The 21,509-nt window shown below is 36.3% G+C and overlaps 1 protein-coding gene and 2 long non-coding RNA genes across 5 annotated transcripts; 1 reads left to right on the plus strand and 2 right to left on the minus strand.

Moving 5' to 3' along the window:
• Window positions 1-1,229: 1,229 nt before the first annotated feature.
• On the minus strand, window positions 1,230-14,170 carry LOC113071037 (uncharacterized). The gene is made up of 3 exons (XR_003280019.1): window positions 14,128-14,170; window positions 9,070-9,120; window positions 1,230-1,800 (listed from the first exon to the last, which is right to left on the minus strand). It is a non-coding gene; the product is annotated as an uncharacterized LOC113071037 (long non-coding RNA).
• LOC113071036 (uncharacterized) lies at window positions 10,064-11,922 on the plus strand. Its single transcript, XR_003280018.1, has 5 exons — window positions 10,064-10,225; window positions 10,810-10,867; window positions 10,987-11,171; window positions 11,314-11,393; window positions 11,772-11,922. It is a non-coding gene; the product is annotated as an uncharacterized LOC113071036 (long non-coding RNA).
• Window positions 14,171-15,606: 1,436 nt separating the features above from the next.
• Window positions 15,607-20,288, minus strand: LOC113071038 (ankyrin repeat and SOCS box protein 8-like). Of its 3 annotated transcripts, none has more exons than XM_026244403.1 (4): window positions 20,232-20,288; window positions 18,420-18,604; window positions 18,243-18,347; window positions 15,607-17,233 (listed from the first exon to the last, which is right to left on the minus strand). In XM_026244403.1, exons 2-4 carry the CDS (start codon window positions 18,546-18,548, stop codon window positions 16,553-16,555), a joined length of 915 nt encoding a protein of 304 aa, XP_026100188.1. In that variant the 5' UTR covers window positions 18,549-18,604; window positions 20,232-20,288; the 3' UTR covers window positions 15,607-16,552. The 3 variants fall into 3 exon arrangements, with proteins under 3 accessions (XP_026100188.1, XP_026100187.1, XP_026100185.1); XM_026244402.1 differs by lacking the exon at window positions 20,232-20,288 and adding an exon at window positions 19,976-20,169; XM_026244400.1 differs by lacking the exon at window positions 20,232-20,288 and adding an exon at window positions 19,895-20,169.
• Window positions 20,289-21,509: the final 1,221 nt, after the last annotated feature.

The following is a 21,509-nucleotide window of genomic DNA, read 5'->3' on the forward strand; positions in this document are numbered from 1 at the left end:
AGCAAAACAATCCTAAACCCCTATGGACTTCAGTATGACGCAAACAGCGTTTGCTCGTCAACAAAAGAACAATACCTCCACTAGAGTAAACCCTCACTCCCCTCATCCAGCTACACACCGGTGTTAATAGAGCCTGACAGATGTGCACAACCTGATCTCTAGTTCAACTATTAGTCTTTTTTCCCACTTATGTGGCCTTTAGTTTTGGTTTACAGGAGCTGAGTGGTCATATTTTCACCTCGCAAATCACGACATGATACGTTATTACCACTTAACTAAGATAGTCAACTTAAGACACCTGGATGCTTCAATGTACGCTTTGGGGGTCAGTAAGATAAAGAAATGAATATATTTCTTCAGCAAAGATGCGTTAAATTGATGAAAAGTGATATTTGTCAAAAAATGCCCTAGTTTCCACTAATATACTACACCGTTTTCAAAATTGATAATAATAAGAAATGTTTCTTGTGCAGCAAATCTAGACTAATGATGCTGAAAATTCATCTTGCCATTACAAGACTAGAAACAGATAGAAAATGAAAAATAAATATATCCTAGGCCTATACCCTAAGTATTAGCAATAGTGTTATCGAAGGCACTTTTTTTACGTAAGGAAAACAGATTTCTCCTGCTCGAAGTCTGGCTAGGCCAGAGCGAGAAGTATTAAACAGTCATGGTCCCTGTGGCATCTGAGAAAGAAACATCTGCAAACGACTAACTCACATAAATTATTCATCAAGTTCATGTTGTTCCTCTCAATTCTCAAGATTATGTTGCCAACGGTACGGTTAAATGATCATTGTTGCTTTCAGTATCGGAGAGGCAGTCTAACTGTTAAATTGCCTCACTCTGATCCATGCTACTTTTCTCATGCTGTTTTCTACGTAACTGCGGAGGAGAACATTCAGATCAAACCACAGAACGAACATGAGTGTCTCACTGAGTAGGACGGGTCTCGATCACTTCCTCTTTCGGTTTTCAATGCCCTGAAATCAGCACATGCCTCCAAAGGCCACAATGTTTTTCAGTTCTTACAATGGAAAAAATTATTTTCTGGGTATAATGATCCTTCAACCAAAATCTATTTAATTGAGAAGCAAAATTACATATATAGCAAAAAGATATATATATATGCAATTAATTTGATTCAAATATTATTATTTATATATTATCATTTTTATTAGGTATTTTTTATTTACAAATTTAATCAGGAAATAAATTCTCTGTTAACAGTTTTACTACATTACGCAATTTTGCTTTTAAGGTCCTTTTTTGTTTTAGTGATATTTTTACTGGAAGAAAAACAAGAGATTAAATGATTGTTTTGCAGTGCACTCACTCTCAAACTGCTTCGTCTGCAAGTTCATCATAAATGCACTTATTAGCATAAATAACATCATCGCAGCGTCTGCGTGGACTTTGACTCAAACCAGACAAGTGCAGACGATAACTGAGCTGCGATTACTCATTGGCCAAGTTTGTGAGTGAGTCAGACAGCGCTAGAGACGTTAGCGCAGTTTCACAAGCGCGCTATCAGCTTCATCGGTTTGGCCCAGGGCTGCAGTGTGACAAAAACAACACATTCTCAAAGCGGTGAAGTTGGCGCACCTCCCTTCACACACACGCCGGGCAGACGTCTGGCTACCGTGCAGCTGAGAGGACGACTCTTCAATAACCAGAGAATGCCCTATGAACCATAAAAGCAGAGCCAAGTGAAAGTGAACTTACCTGCCCACAGCCAGGAGCACTGCACACAAAAGGCTTGTCGTCCCCCATCTTTGCAAAGGCTTTGCAATATAACTGTGGAAGAGAAGACGAGAACATTACTGAAGAGGTTCAAGCCAGCAGAAGTTCTACAGCCAATCCCAGGGATGATTCTGCCTGGATCCTCGCTCAGTGCAGGAAGCGACGGGTGTTTAAAAATAACGAAGAACCGAGCACATGCATGTTAGTGTAGCGACTACAAGTTTCCCTGGTGATACTTCCTTTACACTGGGGGCATCTGGCAGACCAATGACACGCGGAGTTCGGGATTTGCTCAAAGCAAGGTCTTTTTAGCCCCTCCTTTACTTCTCATTGTAGTCCTCCTGACACCATCTCCACAAAGCTCTTCTGCGGCGACGACTCTAGTGCCACTCTATACCTTTGTCTGCAGTCACTCTCTGAACTCCTCCACCCGATTCTCAGGCTCAAATATCAGCAACCCACACTCCCAGACGCTCATCACTTTTCACAGGAACTCAAGACATCTACACTGACATCAAGAGCTTGTGCTGGTACCGTTTTGCCAGACGCCGGGAAACGATTTCCCTCGGAGATAAGATCGATTGATTGCTTTCATCTAATTCAAGAGGGTGTAAAGCGGGCAAGTTTTAGAATTGAGGAACGGAGAGTGCAATTCTGGTAATTTTGGAGAGACATGTCTGGAATGAGCCGCTCAGATCCAGGAGAATGGCATGCGTGTGTATTGGCTTGTCATAGACACTCCTTCTTTTCCTATTAGCTGAACCACTGCAGTTACTCCAGACAATCTGCCAGCACCTTCCACACAAACCCACACATGTTCAACATTACACTGTAATCAAACTAAACGAATGCTTCCCTGGACTCTGATGGATCCATGAGATGTTCAGAAAATGGCTGGGCAGTTAAAACTTATGTACAGGTTTTCCAAAAATTGGACCAATTATCTTTTAGTGACTTTTCCAGTTGTCTGTGATTACGCGGCTTAAAGTTGGCAAGAAATGTAAATCTACTCTCTTTTCTTAATCCTTCATCATGTTTAATTCAAATGTCATAACTGCAAAAAAGAAAATTCTGTCAATAATTACCCTCAAATCTGTAGGTCATTCGTTTATCTTCAGAACACAAATTAAGATAGAGAGCTTTCTGACCCTGCATAGACAGCAACGCAAGGCCTAGAAAGGCACTTTAGTAAGGAAGGACACCATTAAAATAGTCCATGTGACATCAGTGGTTCAACCTTAAATTTTATGAAGCTACGAGAATACATTTGTGCACAAAGAAAACAGAAATGACGACTTGGTTCTACATATTCTTCTTTGAACCTTGAACATGTCAGTTGTGTCGCTGTCTATGCAGGGTCAGAAAGCTCTTGGATTTAATCAAAAATATCTTAAAGGGGTCAAATGAAGTTGCTAAAAGAGAACATTATTTTGTGTATTTGGTGTAATAAAATGTGTTTATGCGGATTAAGGTAAAAAAAAAAAAAAAAAAACATTATTTTCCACGTAGTGTATATAGTTGTTTCTCTTCTATGACCAGCCTTTCTGAAACGCGTTTTTTACGTGTTGCATCACACCATGTAAAGATAAAACCATGTCTGCATTTGTGATCAGAGAAATGACAAACAACAAACGCTACTCTACACTGCTCAAAACTCTTGTTTTATCCATCAGTTGCAAATTCTTTAAATATGAACACGTACTTACAAGTTGAGAGTCAGAACAGCTGACATTGTGGCAAATATTTGGGTTGGACTGTTCTGGAACAGTGTTGTAAAAACAACCTAAACAAAACACAAAGCATCTCCACGACATGGTGGCGGCGGCAACAACAACAAGAACAAGTTATGCCTTCTTTCTCTGCGTGAACATTTTGCAAATCTTCCCACAGCCGTCCCATGACCCTTTAGGGGGATGTGGATGAGTCTTAACTTTTAAAAAGAATATCTCTTTAGGTTTGAGACTTTAGTCTTTGCAACTTTATCTATTCACTAACAGCTTGTAACACTCCAAAAGAGAAAGGGAAAATTAAAATTGCATCATATGACCCCTTTAACTTGTGTCCTGAAGATGAACGAAGATCTTGGACTGACATGAGGGTGAGTAATTAATGAAAGAATTTTCATTTTGCGTGAAATATCCCTATTTATGAAACACATAAATAGCTTAATCAAGTCATCATTTCTATAAAGGTTACAACTTATCTTTCTTAGAAAAGATTGCAAAACTACTCAAATGTCAAATGTCAACGTCCTCGGGACGTTTTGGTCAAATAAAAGGCATTAAAGATCATAATGGGGTTTTAAACAGACACAAAAAATCTAAAGTATTTTGTAATAATCAATATACTGCCTAGCTCTAGTTTTAAATGTGTTCATGAACTACACACGTATGTTTATGTTAATATCCATATGTGTTTTTATATTTAGTTGTGGTGGCCTTGACACAGCAGTTCACCTCAGTCTACACTCCACGCATAGAGAGAATGGGAATTTTGGAAAAAGTAACACGTTCATTAAATTTAAATGGATGAAGTTTCATTAAACTTTCAACATGCCCCACCAGCTCAGAATGACGTCTGGTGAGTTACACAACCACCACTGCAAACAAAAGGTGAAGAATGAACCAAACATCTTCCTTGACTATAACAACAGGGATTTAAATAGATAAAGCTTGCGTATGTCATCTGTAAAAATTTAAAAAGCCATTTAGGCTGAGATGCTGCTAATTTATGTAACATTACTGCTATGAAGTTACAGCAAACAAAAGCAACTGCTCTCAAAATGCAAATAGAAAAGAAAACATTACAATACAAAAATTCACATATTTAAAAAAAAAAAATTATTTGCTGGGTTGTCTGAATGACTAGTTGACTAATCAGTGTGGATTAAGGCTAACTTCAGTTTACCTATATTGCACTTATATGGGCATGCTATTTAGGAGGCCTTTACAAAAAAAAAAAAAATTTAATTAAAGGGATAATTCACCCATAAATGAAAATTCTGTCATTAATTACTCACACTCATTGTGTAAAGTAACACTCATTTTTACTTTGACTCATGGTTGTTTTTGATTAGACTTCACTGACTGGTGCCTCCTTTATGTTGCAACCATAAACGAGTGGGTCGTAACACTCATATCGTTCCAAACCCGTGAGACCATTGCTCATCTTCAGAACACAAATTAAGTTGTGGTACTCAAATTGCAAGTCATTATTTTTGTTTTCTTTGCGCTCAAAGTATTCTCGTAGCTTCATAAAATTACGGTTGAAACACTGATGTCACATGGACAATTTTAACAATGTCCTTACTACCTTTCTGGGCCTTGAACGTGGTAGTTGCTTTTCTGTCTATGCAGAGTCAGAATGCTCTCAGATTTCATTTAAAATATTAGAATTTGTGTTCCGAAAATGAATGAAGGTCTTACAGGTTTGGAACGAAATTATGGTAATTAATGACTTTTGGGTAAATTATCCCTTTACATTACACAGGTATAAAGAGCACAAAACAATAAAACAGATTACTTTATATTTCCTTATTTCAGTTGTGTTCAAGGATGCACTGTTAAAAGCTGAAATCACCAGCCTCTGCAAAGACCTTTTGCTCTGTTTTCCATACAGAAAATAACTGCATCTTGTTTGCCCCAAAAGGCCCTTCCTATTACAGCTGAGATCAAAGTGGCATACAAGCCAAGCAGCTTGATTCCTTGCAGACCTCACACGCTCTACAAGTGAGCCAACAGCTTGGTGCCAGATCTTTCGGTCTGGTTGTGATACACACAGACAGTTTGGTCAGAGAAACGCACGGAGAGACCATATACAAATGAGAACCACCCATTCGTTATACGCTTGGTGAAGTGTCCGCATATCAGCAAGCCTCAAACTAAAAGAGCGCACTCATGCAGGAGTCTGAAGTTTAACATTGCACAATAAATCAGCCGAACAGAGATCAAGCCACCTGTGTCAATGTGTGCTACAACTGACTGTCCAAAACAAAAATAGAGCCTTGATGGATTATTCACAAAGACATTCTGCAGTAATCTAAGACCACTTCCTGTTATGGTTAAGATTATGTTTGTAATATAAAAGCATGGGAAGCATTGTAATTTAAGTCTGTTTAAGCATGTTTATACTTTAATTGTTTCCAACAAATGCTCAATATTTTTTTATTATTATTATTATTAATGAAATAACATTCTCTTAACATCTCAAAAAGCTTGCATTAAAACAAACTTAAGTAAACTAATCAAGATAAATAAATAAATCTGTAACACGACAAAATTTCAGCAACCAACCGAAAAATAATTTTTTTTACGTTTTTGGCCAAAATAGTTTTCTGTTATCAAAACAGTGATGTTTGATGAGCATTTTTCCAATTACATGTTTTAATTGTGTCAGCCATGTTATTTTGTGCACTCAATATACTGTAGGTGAACAAACTAGCAGAGTGGTCACACTTCACAGTGAGCAAAAAGGATCATAAATTAGCATATGTATCATTTGTTCAGCTGAAATAACGAGAGGTGACTTGTTGCTGAAAAACATTACTATAATAGTAAAAAAACCTGGTGTTTCAGACAGAGCCAATTCATCACTGTTGCGCTACGGGCGTTCCGAGTTCGAATCCTGGCTGATGGACCTTTCGCAATCCTGCCCCCCCAATCCCCCCCCCCCCCCTCTTGCAGATTACTTCCTTTCATTACACTGACCTACAAAATTGGTGAAGGACCAGAAATTGCTAATAAATTTTGCAAATAACTTAAAAAAAAACTAAGTTAAACAGTGAGAGAAAGATAACATTTTGAAGAAAAAAGACAAACATTCTCCAATAACCCGTTTTATTTACAACTTCACTTTTTTTTTTTTTACAGTGTCATTTGTCATCTGAGAACATGCAACCCTGAACAGCATACCGAATTTAAACACCCAATTTCCCAAATTCAATGACCCAAACTTATTTTTGGTTACAAATAAATAAAATCTTTAATTTTGTTTAGTAAAAATTCATTTTGGTGCATCACTAAAAAAAAAATTCAACCAGAGTCTCCTACATGAGAAGCACATTATCTCTGCATGAGTGCTTGTTGCTACACTAGGGCTCTGACAACATCCTCCATCTTTGATAGCACTACTGAAGACAAACTGAACAGCTGGGTTCATCTATCATCAACAATTTAAACAGGAAGACAGCTGGCAGTACTAGCAACGCACTGCTTGAGTTTTCAAAATGCAATACATTCAGTGATCCCACACTTTCCCACCAACTGATTTCCATGACTTTCACATTTGCATTTATATTTGCATCGGACCATTATGATACAGGAACAGTGATTATCAAAAATTATTTATCTTTGGAGTGTAACAAGCTCTTGGTATATAAAGAAGATCTGTAAAGTTGCAAAGACTAAAGTCTCAAACACAAAGAGATATTATCAAAGTAAAGGCCACGCCCCCTAAAACGCCTCGTTCAAACACGCCCCCACATATCTACATCACTATGTGGAAATATTTGCGTAATGCCGCCAAAATGTTCACACAAAGAAAGAAGACATGGTTTCAGTAACCGCAGTTAGTGTTGAAGCAGCCATGTCAGGGAGATGTTGTGTGTTTCTAGGCGAAAGAAAAAACACTTTATTTGGCCTTCCGAAAGTAGATGCAGTTAGAAATCTTTAAGATTACTTACAACAGAACAGCAATGCATTTTATGGACAACTGTTTCATGAACCTAAGAGAGGAGGTCATTCTGACTTTGCTACGACAATCTGACAAACATTTTAGATTAATTATATTGACTACACAAATTTTCAGGACATTTTAAAATGTCCTTAATTTTCCTGACTTTTCAAAATTCAGACTTTTCTGAATTTTTTTTTCAGATTTTTCCAGATTCTTTTCCACAACTGTGGGAATTCTGTGAAATGCATTTTTGGAATTCATAGCCCAGTTCCTCAGGACCAATTGGGCCTTAGTGGTCCGAGACCTGGACAAACAGCATCCTGCTGTTAACTTGGATTTCTCCTACTCAGCAGGTGGACGTTGTAGCAAGGTCCGGCTATAATCTGCCTCAGGCGTGCACTGTTTGATGCTGTCTGCTAGGAAACTGACAAAACAAACTGTATTAATAGCTCCAGCTGGAGCCAAGAATGAGGAATCGGAGAGTGAGCTGCCAGAGAGTAAGGGAGACCCCACAAAAAAAAGAGCGACGGAAAAGGGGGGCAGGGAGCAGAGAATGGAACGAATGCTTTTGGAGGGTGTTCGGTAACTTGCAGGTAAAGGCCAAGGGTCCCGCGGCTGGTTTCGGGGACAGAGGGAATCTAGGGTGCGGGTGTGTTTTATGGTTGATTTGGATTTATGTAACCTTAGTGAACCTGAGCTTTGGAAATGGAACAAATGAAACTTTAGATCCATGTCTGCATGACTGCAGTGTGCCCAGTGTTAAATCCATGGTGAGGAAATACACAATGTAGCCCAATGCAGTCCCCAGGGCCTGCATTCTGCTAGGAACAATGTGGACCCCAAGTCCCCCCTCTGTAAACCAATAACCCTCCTCAGATCAGATCAAACTGTTGCAGCAACAATGTTGGACATGCTACAAATCAACAAAATGGCAACAGTGTGTCTTCTCTCCTGCCTACAGAAATATCAAACGTCCATGATGTATTTGCAATTATGTTGCTGGCAATATGTTATGCGCCACTGATTCAAATGGACTTATTTGTATCAATCTCTATGAAATACAGTAGTAAAAACACATGTAGGTAAATATTACTGTTTATTAATGTATAACAGTGTAATAAGGTGCAAACACAGCTGTTCAAAAGTCTGGGGTCACACTGAACTTGCCAAAACAAGTGACAGTAAAACCTGTATGATGTTACAAAATATTTCTATTTCAAATAAATGCAGTTCTTTTGAACTTTCTAGTCAAAGACTCTAAACATACCACAAAAATATCAAGCAGCAAAAACAACAATTTTCAAGAATGACAACAACAAATGTTTCTTAAACAGCAAATCATCTTATTAAAATGATTTCTAAAGGGTCATATGACGGCTGCTGAAGATTGAGCTTTGCCATGGAAGGAATAAGTTTCATTTTAAAATGTATTTAAATCGTAATTTTAAATTGTAATTTAACAGTATTACAGACTTCACTGTATTTTTTTTTTTATTAAATACAGTATATGCAGAAAATTTCATTCAAAAACATTCAAGAATTTTTGCAGACCCCAAGCTTTTGAAACTATGAAAATAAAAATGTTGTGTTCTTTTGATGTAAAACAGTGTGAAAAACATCTTATCAATTATTATTATCAAGACTGCTCACCATATTTTACTTCTTGAGTGTCTGGTCAAGATGATGGTTTCTGTGATTTGACTGCAAAAACATTTTAAGCAATTTCAGTTTCAGAGCAAATACACATCAAGATCATATTAAATGGCTGGAAACAAATATCAAGATATATTGCTGTCAGTATGGCAATGTTCTGAAAGAGTGGCTAATTAGATTATAATGGACATACCATTTCAATTTTGCCATAATCTGCTGTTTCTCTAAACATTACAGCACCATGATGGCATGCGAATATCATATTTTAATGATTCCTAAAACAGAGCTATCCATCAACCCTGGTGTGCTTGCCAAAAACCGGACGAAAACAGTTTCCAGCCACCCACATTGTCCATTCATTATTTCTACTATGCAGTATCTCCCTTCATCTTTGTGAGCCTGGCACACCTTTTAAAGCAGACCAAATATTACATAACTTTAGCAGAGCACAGATGCCCTGAATCAACTCAAGCATGGCTGGAAGTTTACCCTTATTGTCTGTTTTATTTGAACAGTCTGTTACTTGGTCTGCTGGATATTTGAAACAGTGTTATTTGGTCTACTCTATTACTCTATTGTCGCATCCGGGCAACTATCATTATATGCTGCCAATTCTATTATCCTGTATACAACTGTTGCCAGGACAACTTCCATAATCATAACATAATCCTTCATTCACAGTTCTGACTTTTAATGGTTAGCGTGGTTCAACAAATGACCTGGCAGTCACAAACAGTGCCGATTTCATCATATGAAAGACGTCAAACTGGCATATGAAGTTCCTTCCTGTAAAACATCCTCACTTAACACATTGCGAACCGCTGCAGATGCATTACAGCAGAGGTGAAAGTACTAAGACTCTGAACTCTTATTAACCAAACCGATATGAGGCAATTATTTTAACAGCAGCAAAAATGCACACTGGTGCACAAGGAAACATGTCTACTGAGAAATGATGATGATGATGTGTTATATGGAGACCAGAGCCATATAGAGTGAGAGTTGCGACAACTCCATTGACTCCAATGGAACGCTTTTTTTACAGCAATGGCGGCTCGTGGAGCCTCTCAATAGTTCCCGGAAGTAGCGGCAAACCGATGCCGCGCCGTAGAAGATGCAGCAGAACAAACCGTTTGCAACGCACTTTTAACAGGTAAGACATTTAAATAATAAGATTGAGTATTATCAGTACATCTTAATCACAATAAATTGCAAATTAAAACCTTCTAGTAGATAATCACTCATTAAATGAGTAGATTTAAGGTTTGTTATCAGATAACTAACAGATTAGGCTAGGACTGGAGCTGAATAAAGTTAGTAACGAACACCCTAATAATTGTAAAATCTGTTCTCATAATTCAGTATCATCCATCGTGTTTGCAATTAGAAAAAAAGGAGTATAAACATATTTTTTTGCAGGGTGGGGAAAGTTAGCTAACGTTACATAGCCTATTACGTTAGTTCAATATAACGTGTGACAGCGGTGAGTGGAAGTGGTAAAAATGAGGTTATAAAGTTTGTTCCTTATTACACGTATTAAATTACTTAATAATAAAATGCACCCTATTGATATACATTTAGAGTGAATTGAGTTTGCAAAAACATGAGTGGAGTGTTTTTAGTCATTGTGATTCATTTACTATTACCTGTCTATATTATATAATAATACTGTATTATATACTTAAACATGTTAGTGTATAAAAGTAACATACTGTAATATTCTGTGGGTTCTGGTAGGTGGAGGATTAGTGGTGCCACTGAACTGTTCTGTGATGGAGCATCAGTGAGGATGCAGGTCTGGAGAGCTGAGGGGACCTTTTTTTTTGATAGCTGAATTTTCATTATTTTTCTTAGTGCTGCCTTTGCATTGCTTGATCTTTTTTTTTTTTCTTGTCTCTTAAATTTTTTTAATAGACCCTGGTATCTGGCTGATGGTTCACTGGAATGCTGACTGGCTGCTGACTGACTTGCTGCTGGTTGACTGGGCAGTGTCACCTGTCCCTGTCTCTCCTCTCTAGCCATGTCCTTTTTCTTCACTCTCACTTTCCCTTCTCTGAGTGTCCTCGTTCTTTTTTCCTCAACCTTTGAAACTGATAGAGGTAGAATACATGGTTTTGCTAATTTTAAATATTGAAAATATCACATCACTTTACTTCAACTAGTACGAGTTTGTACTTATTATATATGAATCACCTGAAATAACATAGCTGTAATCAGTAGCCATTTCTTGTATGTTCACAGGTCTAGGGGTGCATCGTGGAGCAGGGCCCTCCTCTTTTTGACCACAGGACGGTGTACAAAGATTGTGGGAATAGCATCTGGTCTCAGCCTACTCTTGAATTTTTTGGTCATGACAAATTGCTTTGCCACAATTTGTCTGCATACTGACTTCAGTTTAGTTTCCACACTCACCTTTTTTTTTTTGTCTACCCACTTACAGTACATATCACATGGTGGTTAAATGCACAGTTATAGGTAACACTGATGACTCCCTGCAATGTCTCACCATGAGTCTCAGCTCCCTGGGTTTTGCAAGGCTTTGCTTGTTCCTTATTTCTAGTAAAACATTGTCAATGTAAAAAAGTGCAAATAAATTTAAGTATAATTACCTAACAATTTTTTGTTGTTGTAATTTTTATTTGTGTTTAGATTGCTCCTGCTGACTTGAGCCAACCATTATTTTCTCCTCTCTATGTCAGCTGGGAAGATATACATTCGCACACCTTTCTCTGACTGAGTGGAGCATCCCCATGCAGCACAGTAAACCACGGTGGAGACTTTGCAAGGACAACATGAAAGAAAGGACACATACAAAATGCTTGTCATGCTATTAAATTTATTAGAAATGTATTCATGAATTGCTGTAAATAGTTAATTGTATAATTGCAATTTAAAATAACTGTTTTCTATTTTAAAATGGAATATACTCCTGTGATGCCAACCTGAATTTTCAGCATCATTACTTTTGAATGGCAGTGTACATGTTTATATACGAGCATGCTTAAGTGGTTTTAAACCTGAATATATTGTGTACATGAATAAGTATTGTACGAATTATACTAGATATAATAGGTATATTATTTATAATACATAATTATATTACTATATGTAATTGTAAGAATTATAAACAGTAAGCTTCATTTTACATTTATTTAACATGCTAATTACTGCTACTAACAGTTAATTGACCCATAGTGCGGTGCGAGCTGAAAATCACCTGTCACCAGCCTGTCTCTGTACTACCTGAAAGTCATCAATATGACATTAGTTAACATGAGATCAGTGAAAAAATGGACAATATGTAACGTAAAAAGCCAACAGCAACCCGTGTTTATAAAACTTAACGTTATCCTGAAATACGTTTTTAAAATAACGGTAATTGAACACTAATCCTCAAATATTACCCGATTTGATATTTTAAAAACAACATCGCTGTAACTACATACTCATGCTACATACATATGTCAGTGTGTTGTATAAACATATAAAATAAATGCATTTATTGATTCCTTATTACCAGAAATCGCAGTTCTGTCACTCTACTCTTATCAGTTTGAATGGCCGCCAACGCACTTCCTGGAACTATTTGAAGTCTACACGAATCACGTGACAACCAAACATTTCGAACTTCCGTTGTCGCAACTCTCTCTCTATATGGCTCTGATGGAGACGTACAGTCATTCCAAAGAGTAACATTATAGGAATTCAACAAGTGCCATATGAAGATGACCTATATCGACAGTTTCAGGTTCTTAGACATGCAGATGGTGTTTACAGGTCTAAGATGGGACATTCACATGCCCAGATGAAATCAAGTGGATTGTTATCAGCTGTTTTAGGAGGCATCTTATGCATTATGAAAAAAGATGTCTTAATTTTATCTTTATTTTATCTGACTTATCTGGACAAATACCCAAAACAATTTCATTAGATAACAAACTGATCAACAGCAGGTGCTTGTTGTATATAATATTTTGATACAGCTAACAAACGCCACAAAAACAGATATTGTTTGTTTAAATTGCAAGGAATTTTGTGATTTTCAATTCTGACAATTGTGTCATAAAAAAAAAACAAATAAACATCTACCTTAAACTAACAGTAATTACTGCAAAGCTTTTAGAAAAGAGTTTAGTTGGGGGGGGGGGAAAGTAAAATATGAAAAGTAGTTCATCCTACTTCAGATCATTACTGTCTCTGTAAGCAACAAAAATAGAGCTTTTATGGAAATGTACTAAAAACACAAGGCACGGTTGCTGAGTTTTGTTTTATACATAGTTTTATGACACTTTAATATGCAATTTCGAACTTCTATGTTGAATTGCCACACTATACCAAAAAAATAAATGTTCATTTCTAGCGCCATCGCCGAAAATAAACGTCGCTAACTATTTAGCAAACCCATGCTAGCTTGATGTTTTGCGAACATGCCAACTTTAAAGCCAGCCTTTTCCCGCATGTGCCCGCCCTACACTCGTTCTGATTGGTCACATGCGCGTCAATCAAAAATATCGAATTGCTGTTTGGCTACAATAAATGTCAATCACGATTACTAGTTGTGTCTCATTGGCGCACGGAAATCCCACTAAAAAAAGGAATTCACGTATTTGGAGCCTACAGGCCGCTTATACTCCCCCCGCTAGACACAAAAGTATGCAAAGAGTACTTTGAAGCAAACAAACTGACCGCGGCATCAAATTTTCGTCTCATACAAGCAAAAACCACGTATATATTGACAGATAAATTAAAAACGCTATATTATATAGTAATATGGTATATACATGTACAAGATAATAAATGACGCTGGGGACACTTTTCTGTTCGTAAGATATTCTTCTCTCGCTTGTCAAGAGCTCTGAACGCGCTGCAGTAATCGCGCAGACTTCGACTGTAACCCACCGCCAATCTGACAGCCTCTCAGTCTCCTCATAAAAGTTACTCTTGATCACAGACAAACCTTGCTAACGGATATGAATAACAATCTGGGCGTTGTTTCGAATCAAGACAATCGTCGATTCCACATTTTTGACAAAAGAAGAATGTTTACAAACTTACCACAGCGCCCCTCTATCCCACTCTCTCTCACACACACACACACTCTCTCTCTCTCTCTCTCTCTCTCCTCTTGGAATCTGACACGCCCCTCCTTGTGAAATCTCGCGAGATTTTGGCGTCATACAACGCCAATCGCTCAGCGCTCACCTGGGATGTGATGTTTACGATCCTGTCAACTTGTTGGTTGTTTAATGTTTATGTTGTTGATCGCTTGTTTCTGTTCTGACTATAATAATGTAATAACATTTAGCCACGAACTGTAAATGTTGCTATGAATGTGAATGTAAACCACGTTCTTACTCTAAAATAGCTTTTAAAAATGTGAAAATAAGTCAAATTTAATTGACCTTTTTTCAGTCTTACTGGTTCTTAAGTAACAAAGTCTTTGTAGGGTACTACACGGTCTTGTTTTAGAATAGTGGTTCTCAAGAACATTAAATTGAAGATCAGATTTCATTTTTACTCTGTCAGTAACTATGGAAGGACATACAGTTATTGAAACTTCTGGAATCACCGAAGGTATCATGTTTAATTCATTTAATATATCGGCCTCTGTTAAGTGTTGGTGAAGAAATAACTAATAGTTTGAAAATATCTTATTAAAATATAATAACTGATTGTAAACTCAATTTCTTTGCATTTTTTATAGCGTTTCCTCATTCCCTATATTACAAAATGGCAAAAAGGTAATAATAATAATAATAAATTGTTTTTAATTATTCATACCCTTAGATTGTCATGAAATATATTTGTTCCTACCCACCCCCCACCTCCCTTTACTTAACTTTCTTCACAAGTGGTCAGTGATTCATTCTGCTATAGAGTGTATCATACTGATTTTGCTGTGCATTATGTAAAGTCATGATGAAGATGAAAACTGTGATGTAAACTGAAGGTGACGGCTTTGAATGCAGAGGAAGGTGATCTGCAGAGGGCCTTTATTCAATCCTACTGTAGTTTCCTTCCTGACTGCTTTACATTCTCCTAAAGAGGACATCCTGTGCTTGCTTAAGTTAAAAAGCTAAATGTACACATTTAAAGTATGCTTCTTTCTCGCTATTAAATTTCATATTATGAAAACAAAACATGGCTTTAACAGAGAGCGCTTTTTAAAGTCTTAGTAAAATACAGAAAATGTTAAATTTTTGCTAATTAATATAAAATAGGAAGCATCAGACGGACGACTTCTGTTTATTTAGCTATTATAAGTAAATGTAGTTTTTACCTTTTCCCGGAGGTCTGATATTTGACTTTTTTTTTCTTTCATGAAAAATACAGAACATAATTTTGTATTTTACAAACAAGTCAAATGGCAAAATTGTGTAGCTTTAGCCGACTGTTTTATATAATGTGGTATTCCAGCACCCTCTACTGGTTAAAATTATACACACAGCTCATCTGTGAGAAGGCAAATTATGTGTTCATAATCACGTGCACGTTTCACTTGGTTTGAAGAAAAAAACAGCAGTGAAACACTTGAACAATGCATGGAGGCTTTTACTGGTTAGTCTGCATGCATAAAACCAGACGTGATCTAGAGAGCACTACATAAGTCTTGAGCAATATAACAGAGAAATGAAAGCAGAGCTGGAAAAAATAAGTGGGGGTTCACAACATGTGACACCAGCATTGGCATAAATTCATTTAAGACATTCATGGTCAGCCAGTGTTTGGTATGATTATGCTTACAAGACAATGCGAAGCTAAAAAAAATGAGCATTCCCATTACTGATACAGAATATACTTGTTAAGGTTCACTGTTTTCATCTCAAACGTAAATGCAGCTCATTTTCAGCAATCATCAGCACCAAAATAAGTAATACAATCCAAGACTCTAAACCAGGTAGTTTTCAAGAGAAATATTCAAGATTACAAATGTGATGGACAGAAATCGATGTTGTTTTGAAATCCAATGAAGTGTGCTTACATTAAACAAATGTAAAACAAGGTTACTTGGAAGCCTCATAAAATGATTGAACAAAAATTTTAATATTTATTTGACTTTAAAATTGAAAGATTTTAGTTGTCTTAAAAAAAACTATTACTGCATGGATAAAAACTTTAACTTCAAATAGAAGAAATAAAGTTAATATATAATCATAACTTATAAGTGCTGTTAAAGTGTTATCTCCGTGTACATAGGACTTACTGGTAAATAATATTTTAAATTATTTTCTTGTTTTTGCAATTAAGAGTGTTTCACACAATGTTATCTACTGATATTTTAACATTATGGGTTCAACAGTGCATTATCGACATCTCTCCTTCCAGATCAATATTTTTCTGCACGAAAGCAGACAATCGTACGGCAACTGAATTTGTCTGATGGCATTATAGCAACAAAAGATACACGAAACTTCCCCACTTCTTCACCAACTGTACATGGACAGACACGCTTCAGATTGCAGTCTGATTACAATCACGTTCACGTACACAGAAGACGTCTGACATTAAGAACAGTCTTCTGCCTCAGTCTCTGAGGAGCACATATTCTTTCACGGGACTCTGGAAGTGGGAGCTGTTTCACCGCAGATGGGAGGTACTGAACTCCCAGGCTGTTACGAACGGAGCAGCGCGCCAAGGCTCGCAACGAGGGCGGCTGGGCCACGAGGCTAGTGAGTCGAGCCAGTAACTGAGGATCTTTGCTGAGCTCACGTGGTAAAGAGCCATCGGCCCTGCGGATCTCGAACCTCCCCGCAGCACGGGAAAGCAGCTCCAAGCACTCTTCCTCTTGTTCCGTGCCCAGGCCACGAGCCAGCAGCGCCACCAGCCGTGAGATGGGCGTCTGGCCCTTTAGGTTGGTGACATGGACTTGAGCGCCGTACTCCAGCAGCACACGGACGCTCTCCAGGTTGCCCTTCATGGCCGCCCAACTGAGGGGCGTGTCGTTATTGTAATCGCGAACATTCGGGCACGCGCCGCTCTCTAACAGGGCCCGTACACACTCAGGGTTATCTTTGAACGCGGCCCAGTGCAGTGGGGTATCCTTGTTGCCATCCAGAGCATTTGGCTGGGCCCCGTATTCTAGAAGTAGCTCCACACAACCCTCGTCCTTCTCCGCTGCGTAATGCAGGGCAGTGCGGTTGTAGCCATCCACGGCATTTACCTGTGTGAGAGAATTAGATTAGGAAAATTATTATATCATATATATATATATTTTTTTTTCTGAATTAAAATTTTTTTCAAAAATGTTGGGATGATGCAACTTTCCTGGTACTATAATGAAGAAATATGCCATTATAAAAATTATAAAAAAATTATGAAACTAAATTAAAAAACTAAAAGCCATAACTTCAGTGTCACATGACTCCTTCAGAAAATTTTGTTTAAAAACATTTCTTATCAATTTAATATTTTGATTCTAACCATGATTCTTTGATGAATAGAAGGTTCAAATCAACACGTTTATTTGAAATATAAATCTTTTGTAATTATTAATGTCTTTATGCTCTGTTTTACTTTTGATCAATTTAATCCTTGCTGAAAGTTTTTGATTTCTTTAATAAAAAATAAATAAAATAAAAAAAATAAAAATCATACTGACTGACGCCAAACTTTTGACCGGTAGTGTGTGTGTGTGTATATATATTTAACAAAACATTCTAATTTCTCAATAATATTTAAAAACATTTGTCTGCCAAATCAAAGTAATCTGCTGAAAACAACAAGCAAAATTATACAGGAAAAAACAAAACAGGAATTGATGTCATAGAGGACCCTTGCAGACTGAGTATCAAAGTCAATCATATATTTTGACCTTTTAATGACAAGTTAGTTTATTTTTTTTATTTTTTTTAAATGAACATTTAACTTGAAAAATAGAATTAATAACTTTTTGGAAAATTAAAGATTAAGATGTGTATTCTCTTCACAATTTTTCAAAATGTAAGAAAAAACATTATATATAACTTGACGTGTTTTAAACTACATTTGAAAAGACCTTTAATCACTTACTTGTCACTGACCCCTTAATAACTTAACAATAAAATGTGTCATTTCTCCACCACTAGTGGCACCAAAATTGCATGCTTTACTTTTAAACTGTCAAAACACTGAATTTAGGGAACTGACTTTAGTTTGCAAACACATAAAGACTGATTCATGTTACGCTGTACCTCGGCACCTTTCTCCAGCAAAAGCTCCACACAGTCAGCATCAGCCACCATACAGGCACAGTGCAGAGGCTTCAGCGTGCCATGCATCCGGTTCACATCTGCTCCCTGTGAAAGCAGCATGTTTTCATTCAGAATGCAATATATGACACGCTTTCTTAAGCTTTGGTAACAACTCACCCTGCGTATAAGATCTTCCACATTGTCATGTGGGAAGGAGCGAATGGCAGCTATGGTTCGAATAAGCCTTTCGGACAAGGAGTATTTGCTCTGAATACTCTGCATGATGTACCACATAGTAGAGCTCATGTGGAACTAAAAGACATTTCACCCAGATCGGGTGACACCGCACCAAAATGAGATGGCTGTGAAAGCGAGAAAATAATAGAAAATTGATTAACAAGAGACTAAAGTTTATAGAACAAGTAATATATTTACATTAGGAATCATACAATCTCTTTACTGGTTTATGTTAGTGGGGATATGCCACATTTACAATTTCATTTATTATTAAATTAAATTTAAATTCAATTTATGAATTTAGCAGACACGACTTACAGTGCATTCAGCCTATCAATTTTTACATATCATGTGTTCCCGGGGAATCGAACCCCCAACCTTGCGCTTGCTTGCTTGCTAGCGCAGTGCTCTACCAGTTGAGCTACAGGAACACTAATTATTATTAATTAATTATTAATAATAGTAATAATAATAATAAAACAATCATCAAAATAAATAGATTAAATGCCAATAATTACATTTTAAACAAATTTTTAATGTTTAAATAATAATACAAATACATATTTAAATTATAATTTATAATATAACAGTTATTCATTATTTATTATAATAACCTGGCAAACATAAAAAAAAAAATAGATACATGTAAATAACTTACAAACACTAAATTATAAATAAATGCTTAATTTCTTTTAAAAAACTATAATTTATTTTTACATTAATTAAGAACATAAAATCTACAATAATTGTACTTGTTTTATTTATGGTGTTGTTTACAGATTTATTGCTTTTATTTATATTAATTTCTATATTTATTTAAATTTTTCACTTCATTTCCAAAATCTGTTTTTCCTACATTCATTTTAATATATATTTTTCCATATGGTAATGAGGGTTAATAATGTATCCTTTCGAAACATGTCTTCATTCATTAATATTTTCTTGGACAAATTTCGCTCCTCCATCTAGTTCTAGGTAATACTCCAATGGGTTATATCAAGCTGTGGACATAATACTAACAAAATATAGTTATTCTTTGTGTAGCAGGTGTCTAACACACTCGACTTGTCTTATAAATAATGCGTGCAACAAAGTCATGCAAATAAATAAAGCAAGGGAGCTGTTTGCTGTTCGTCTCGTCTTGTTGCAACAAAAGGTCGAATGGCAGATCAGCTAGCGAAGAAACACAAGATTTAACAAGCAAATAAAGTCTAAAACTTGACAGCGTTATAGCGACAGTCTAAAAAATATATCTGGCTGTAATCAAATTAAATGTTTTTCTGTTTTTTGAAAAAGGCAGAGTTGTGTTTGTTTATTACTCCTTTCGGTATGTGTCCTACCGGAGTGAACTATCGTTAGCCGTTTGGAGCTAGTTTCGACACCCGGGAGGTGAAATTACAGATTGATTGTCTTACCTCTGGATCTTCTTAGACGCAAGTGCTCGAGTAAAACGCAGAAGTATGTAATCGATAGACGATTAAGCGTTAAAACATTACCTGCAGGAAATGAAAACAGCTGCAGGTTTGTAGCTAATCTGCCAGTGTGTCAGCGCTCAACACAAACACGATGACGTCACCAGTAGTCGTCACGGAAGTGACAAACAATTTGAAACGCCATTTATCTTTTACTGTCTATGCATTTATCCGTCTGTTTCCACTGGCGAAATACATTTGTAGCGTGGACATGCAGCTAGAAATACAGCTAAAATTAGTTATAAGCGTCTGTAAGTGTGAGAGGCCATTCTTCACATACCGTTCTGTTCCTGCCAAATATAGACACACTGTGAATGACACTTTCTGTCACTCAGTTCCCTTTCACATTATTGATTGTTTTCCGGTTACAGTGCAATAATAATAATAATAAAGAAACATCAAATGAAGCAGTGTTAAAAATTCACAGTTTACTGTGATAAATTACATTAAATTATCATATTAGTCATATTTTCAGTGGGTTTTGAGATGACAATATCTAGAAATTAACTTTATTTGACATTTGCCTTAGAGCAATGCTCTTAAAATGTACCCTCCCGATTCACATTTAGATAAATTTGTCCGATATTTATTATAGGCTACTTTATGTATCATTTTGAAATTATATTACATACTTTAATTATATTACATAGTACATAAACATTACCATTCAAAATTACAGTAATTCACTTTTTTTTCACATTTATATATATTTAACAAGGATGAACCACAAAGAACCCATTTAATGCCACTAGTCACAATAGTGACCGTAAGAAAGGTTTCGTGAAAATAGCATATTTTCTTAGCGATATACTATTCACAGTAATGGATTCTATTTACACTATTTTAAAATAGCAAGATTTATTACAAATAGTTGCGTTTATCTGCACCTCAGTACTGTAGTATAAAACAGTACACAATAATAAAGTATTGAGTGTAAATTATCAATTTAATTCAAATTATTAAATGCATGCCACCTTATTGAGACAATAAAATCCTTCCTACATCTACCGATACTTTATCTTCAACTTCTTATTTCCTTGATTTTTATTGAAAATGTATGCCTTTCCGATGTGATATGAGATTTGAAAAGAAAAAAAATTCAGCAAAAGACGGGTTCGAATTTGGGTCGATCGCATCAAAAAGTCAAAAAAAAAAAAAAAAGGCTTACCATCTACGCCACTGAAACTGAAGTTTAAAGAGTGTTTTTTTTTTTCAGTGATGACTTTCCCAATCACAAGTCGGTGGGCGGAGTTAGCATAAATAGACTCTGCATTAGTGTAAATAGACACTTTGAAAAAGGCAAGGGTTAAATATGCGCAGTTTCACATTATTAGTGCAAATTGTCACATTACCAGAGCAGTTTAAATAGCTGTGTTAACATGTATATAAAAAATATATGACTGCAGAAATGTTAATTTTAAAACGACTATAATTATTGATTATTTCAAAGAGTTACCAATGACACATCATTCGGATATTTTCATGTCTGGGAATAATTTGAGATTAAACTGGTTAAGATGATCAAAAGTGACACTTAACATGGTTACATTTTATTCTA

The sequence above is a fragment of the Carassius auratus genome, unplaced genomic scaffold (assembly GCF_003368295.1).
Source record: "Carassius auratus strain Wakin unplaced genomic scaffold, ASM336829v1 scaf_tig00005796, whole genome shotgun sequence".
NCBI classification, from domain to species: domain Eukaryota; kingdom Metazoa; phylum Chordata; class Actinopteri; order Cypriniformes; family Cyprinidae; genus Carassius; species Carassius auratus.

Bases quoted from the DNA above. Each gene is read 5' to 3' on its own strand.
- LOC113071038 (XM_026244403.1), bottom strand. From the start codon at position 18,548: ATGAGCTCTACTATGTGGTACATCATGCAGAGTATTCAGAGCAAATAC. The intron at 18,348-18,419 runs GTGAGTTGTTAC...CTGCTTTCACAG, and splicing joins TGGAAGATCTTATACGCAGG to GGAGCAGATGTGAACCGGAT. The intron at 17,234-18,242 runs GTACAGCGTAAC...TCTCTCACACAG, and splicing joins TGCTGGAGAAAGGTGCCGAG to GTAAATGCCGTGGATGGCTA.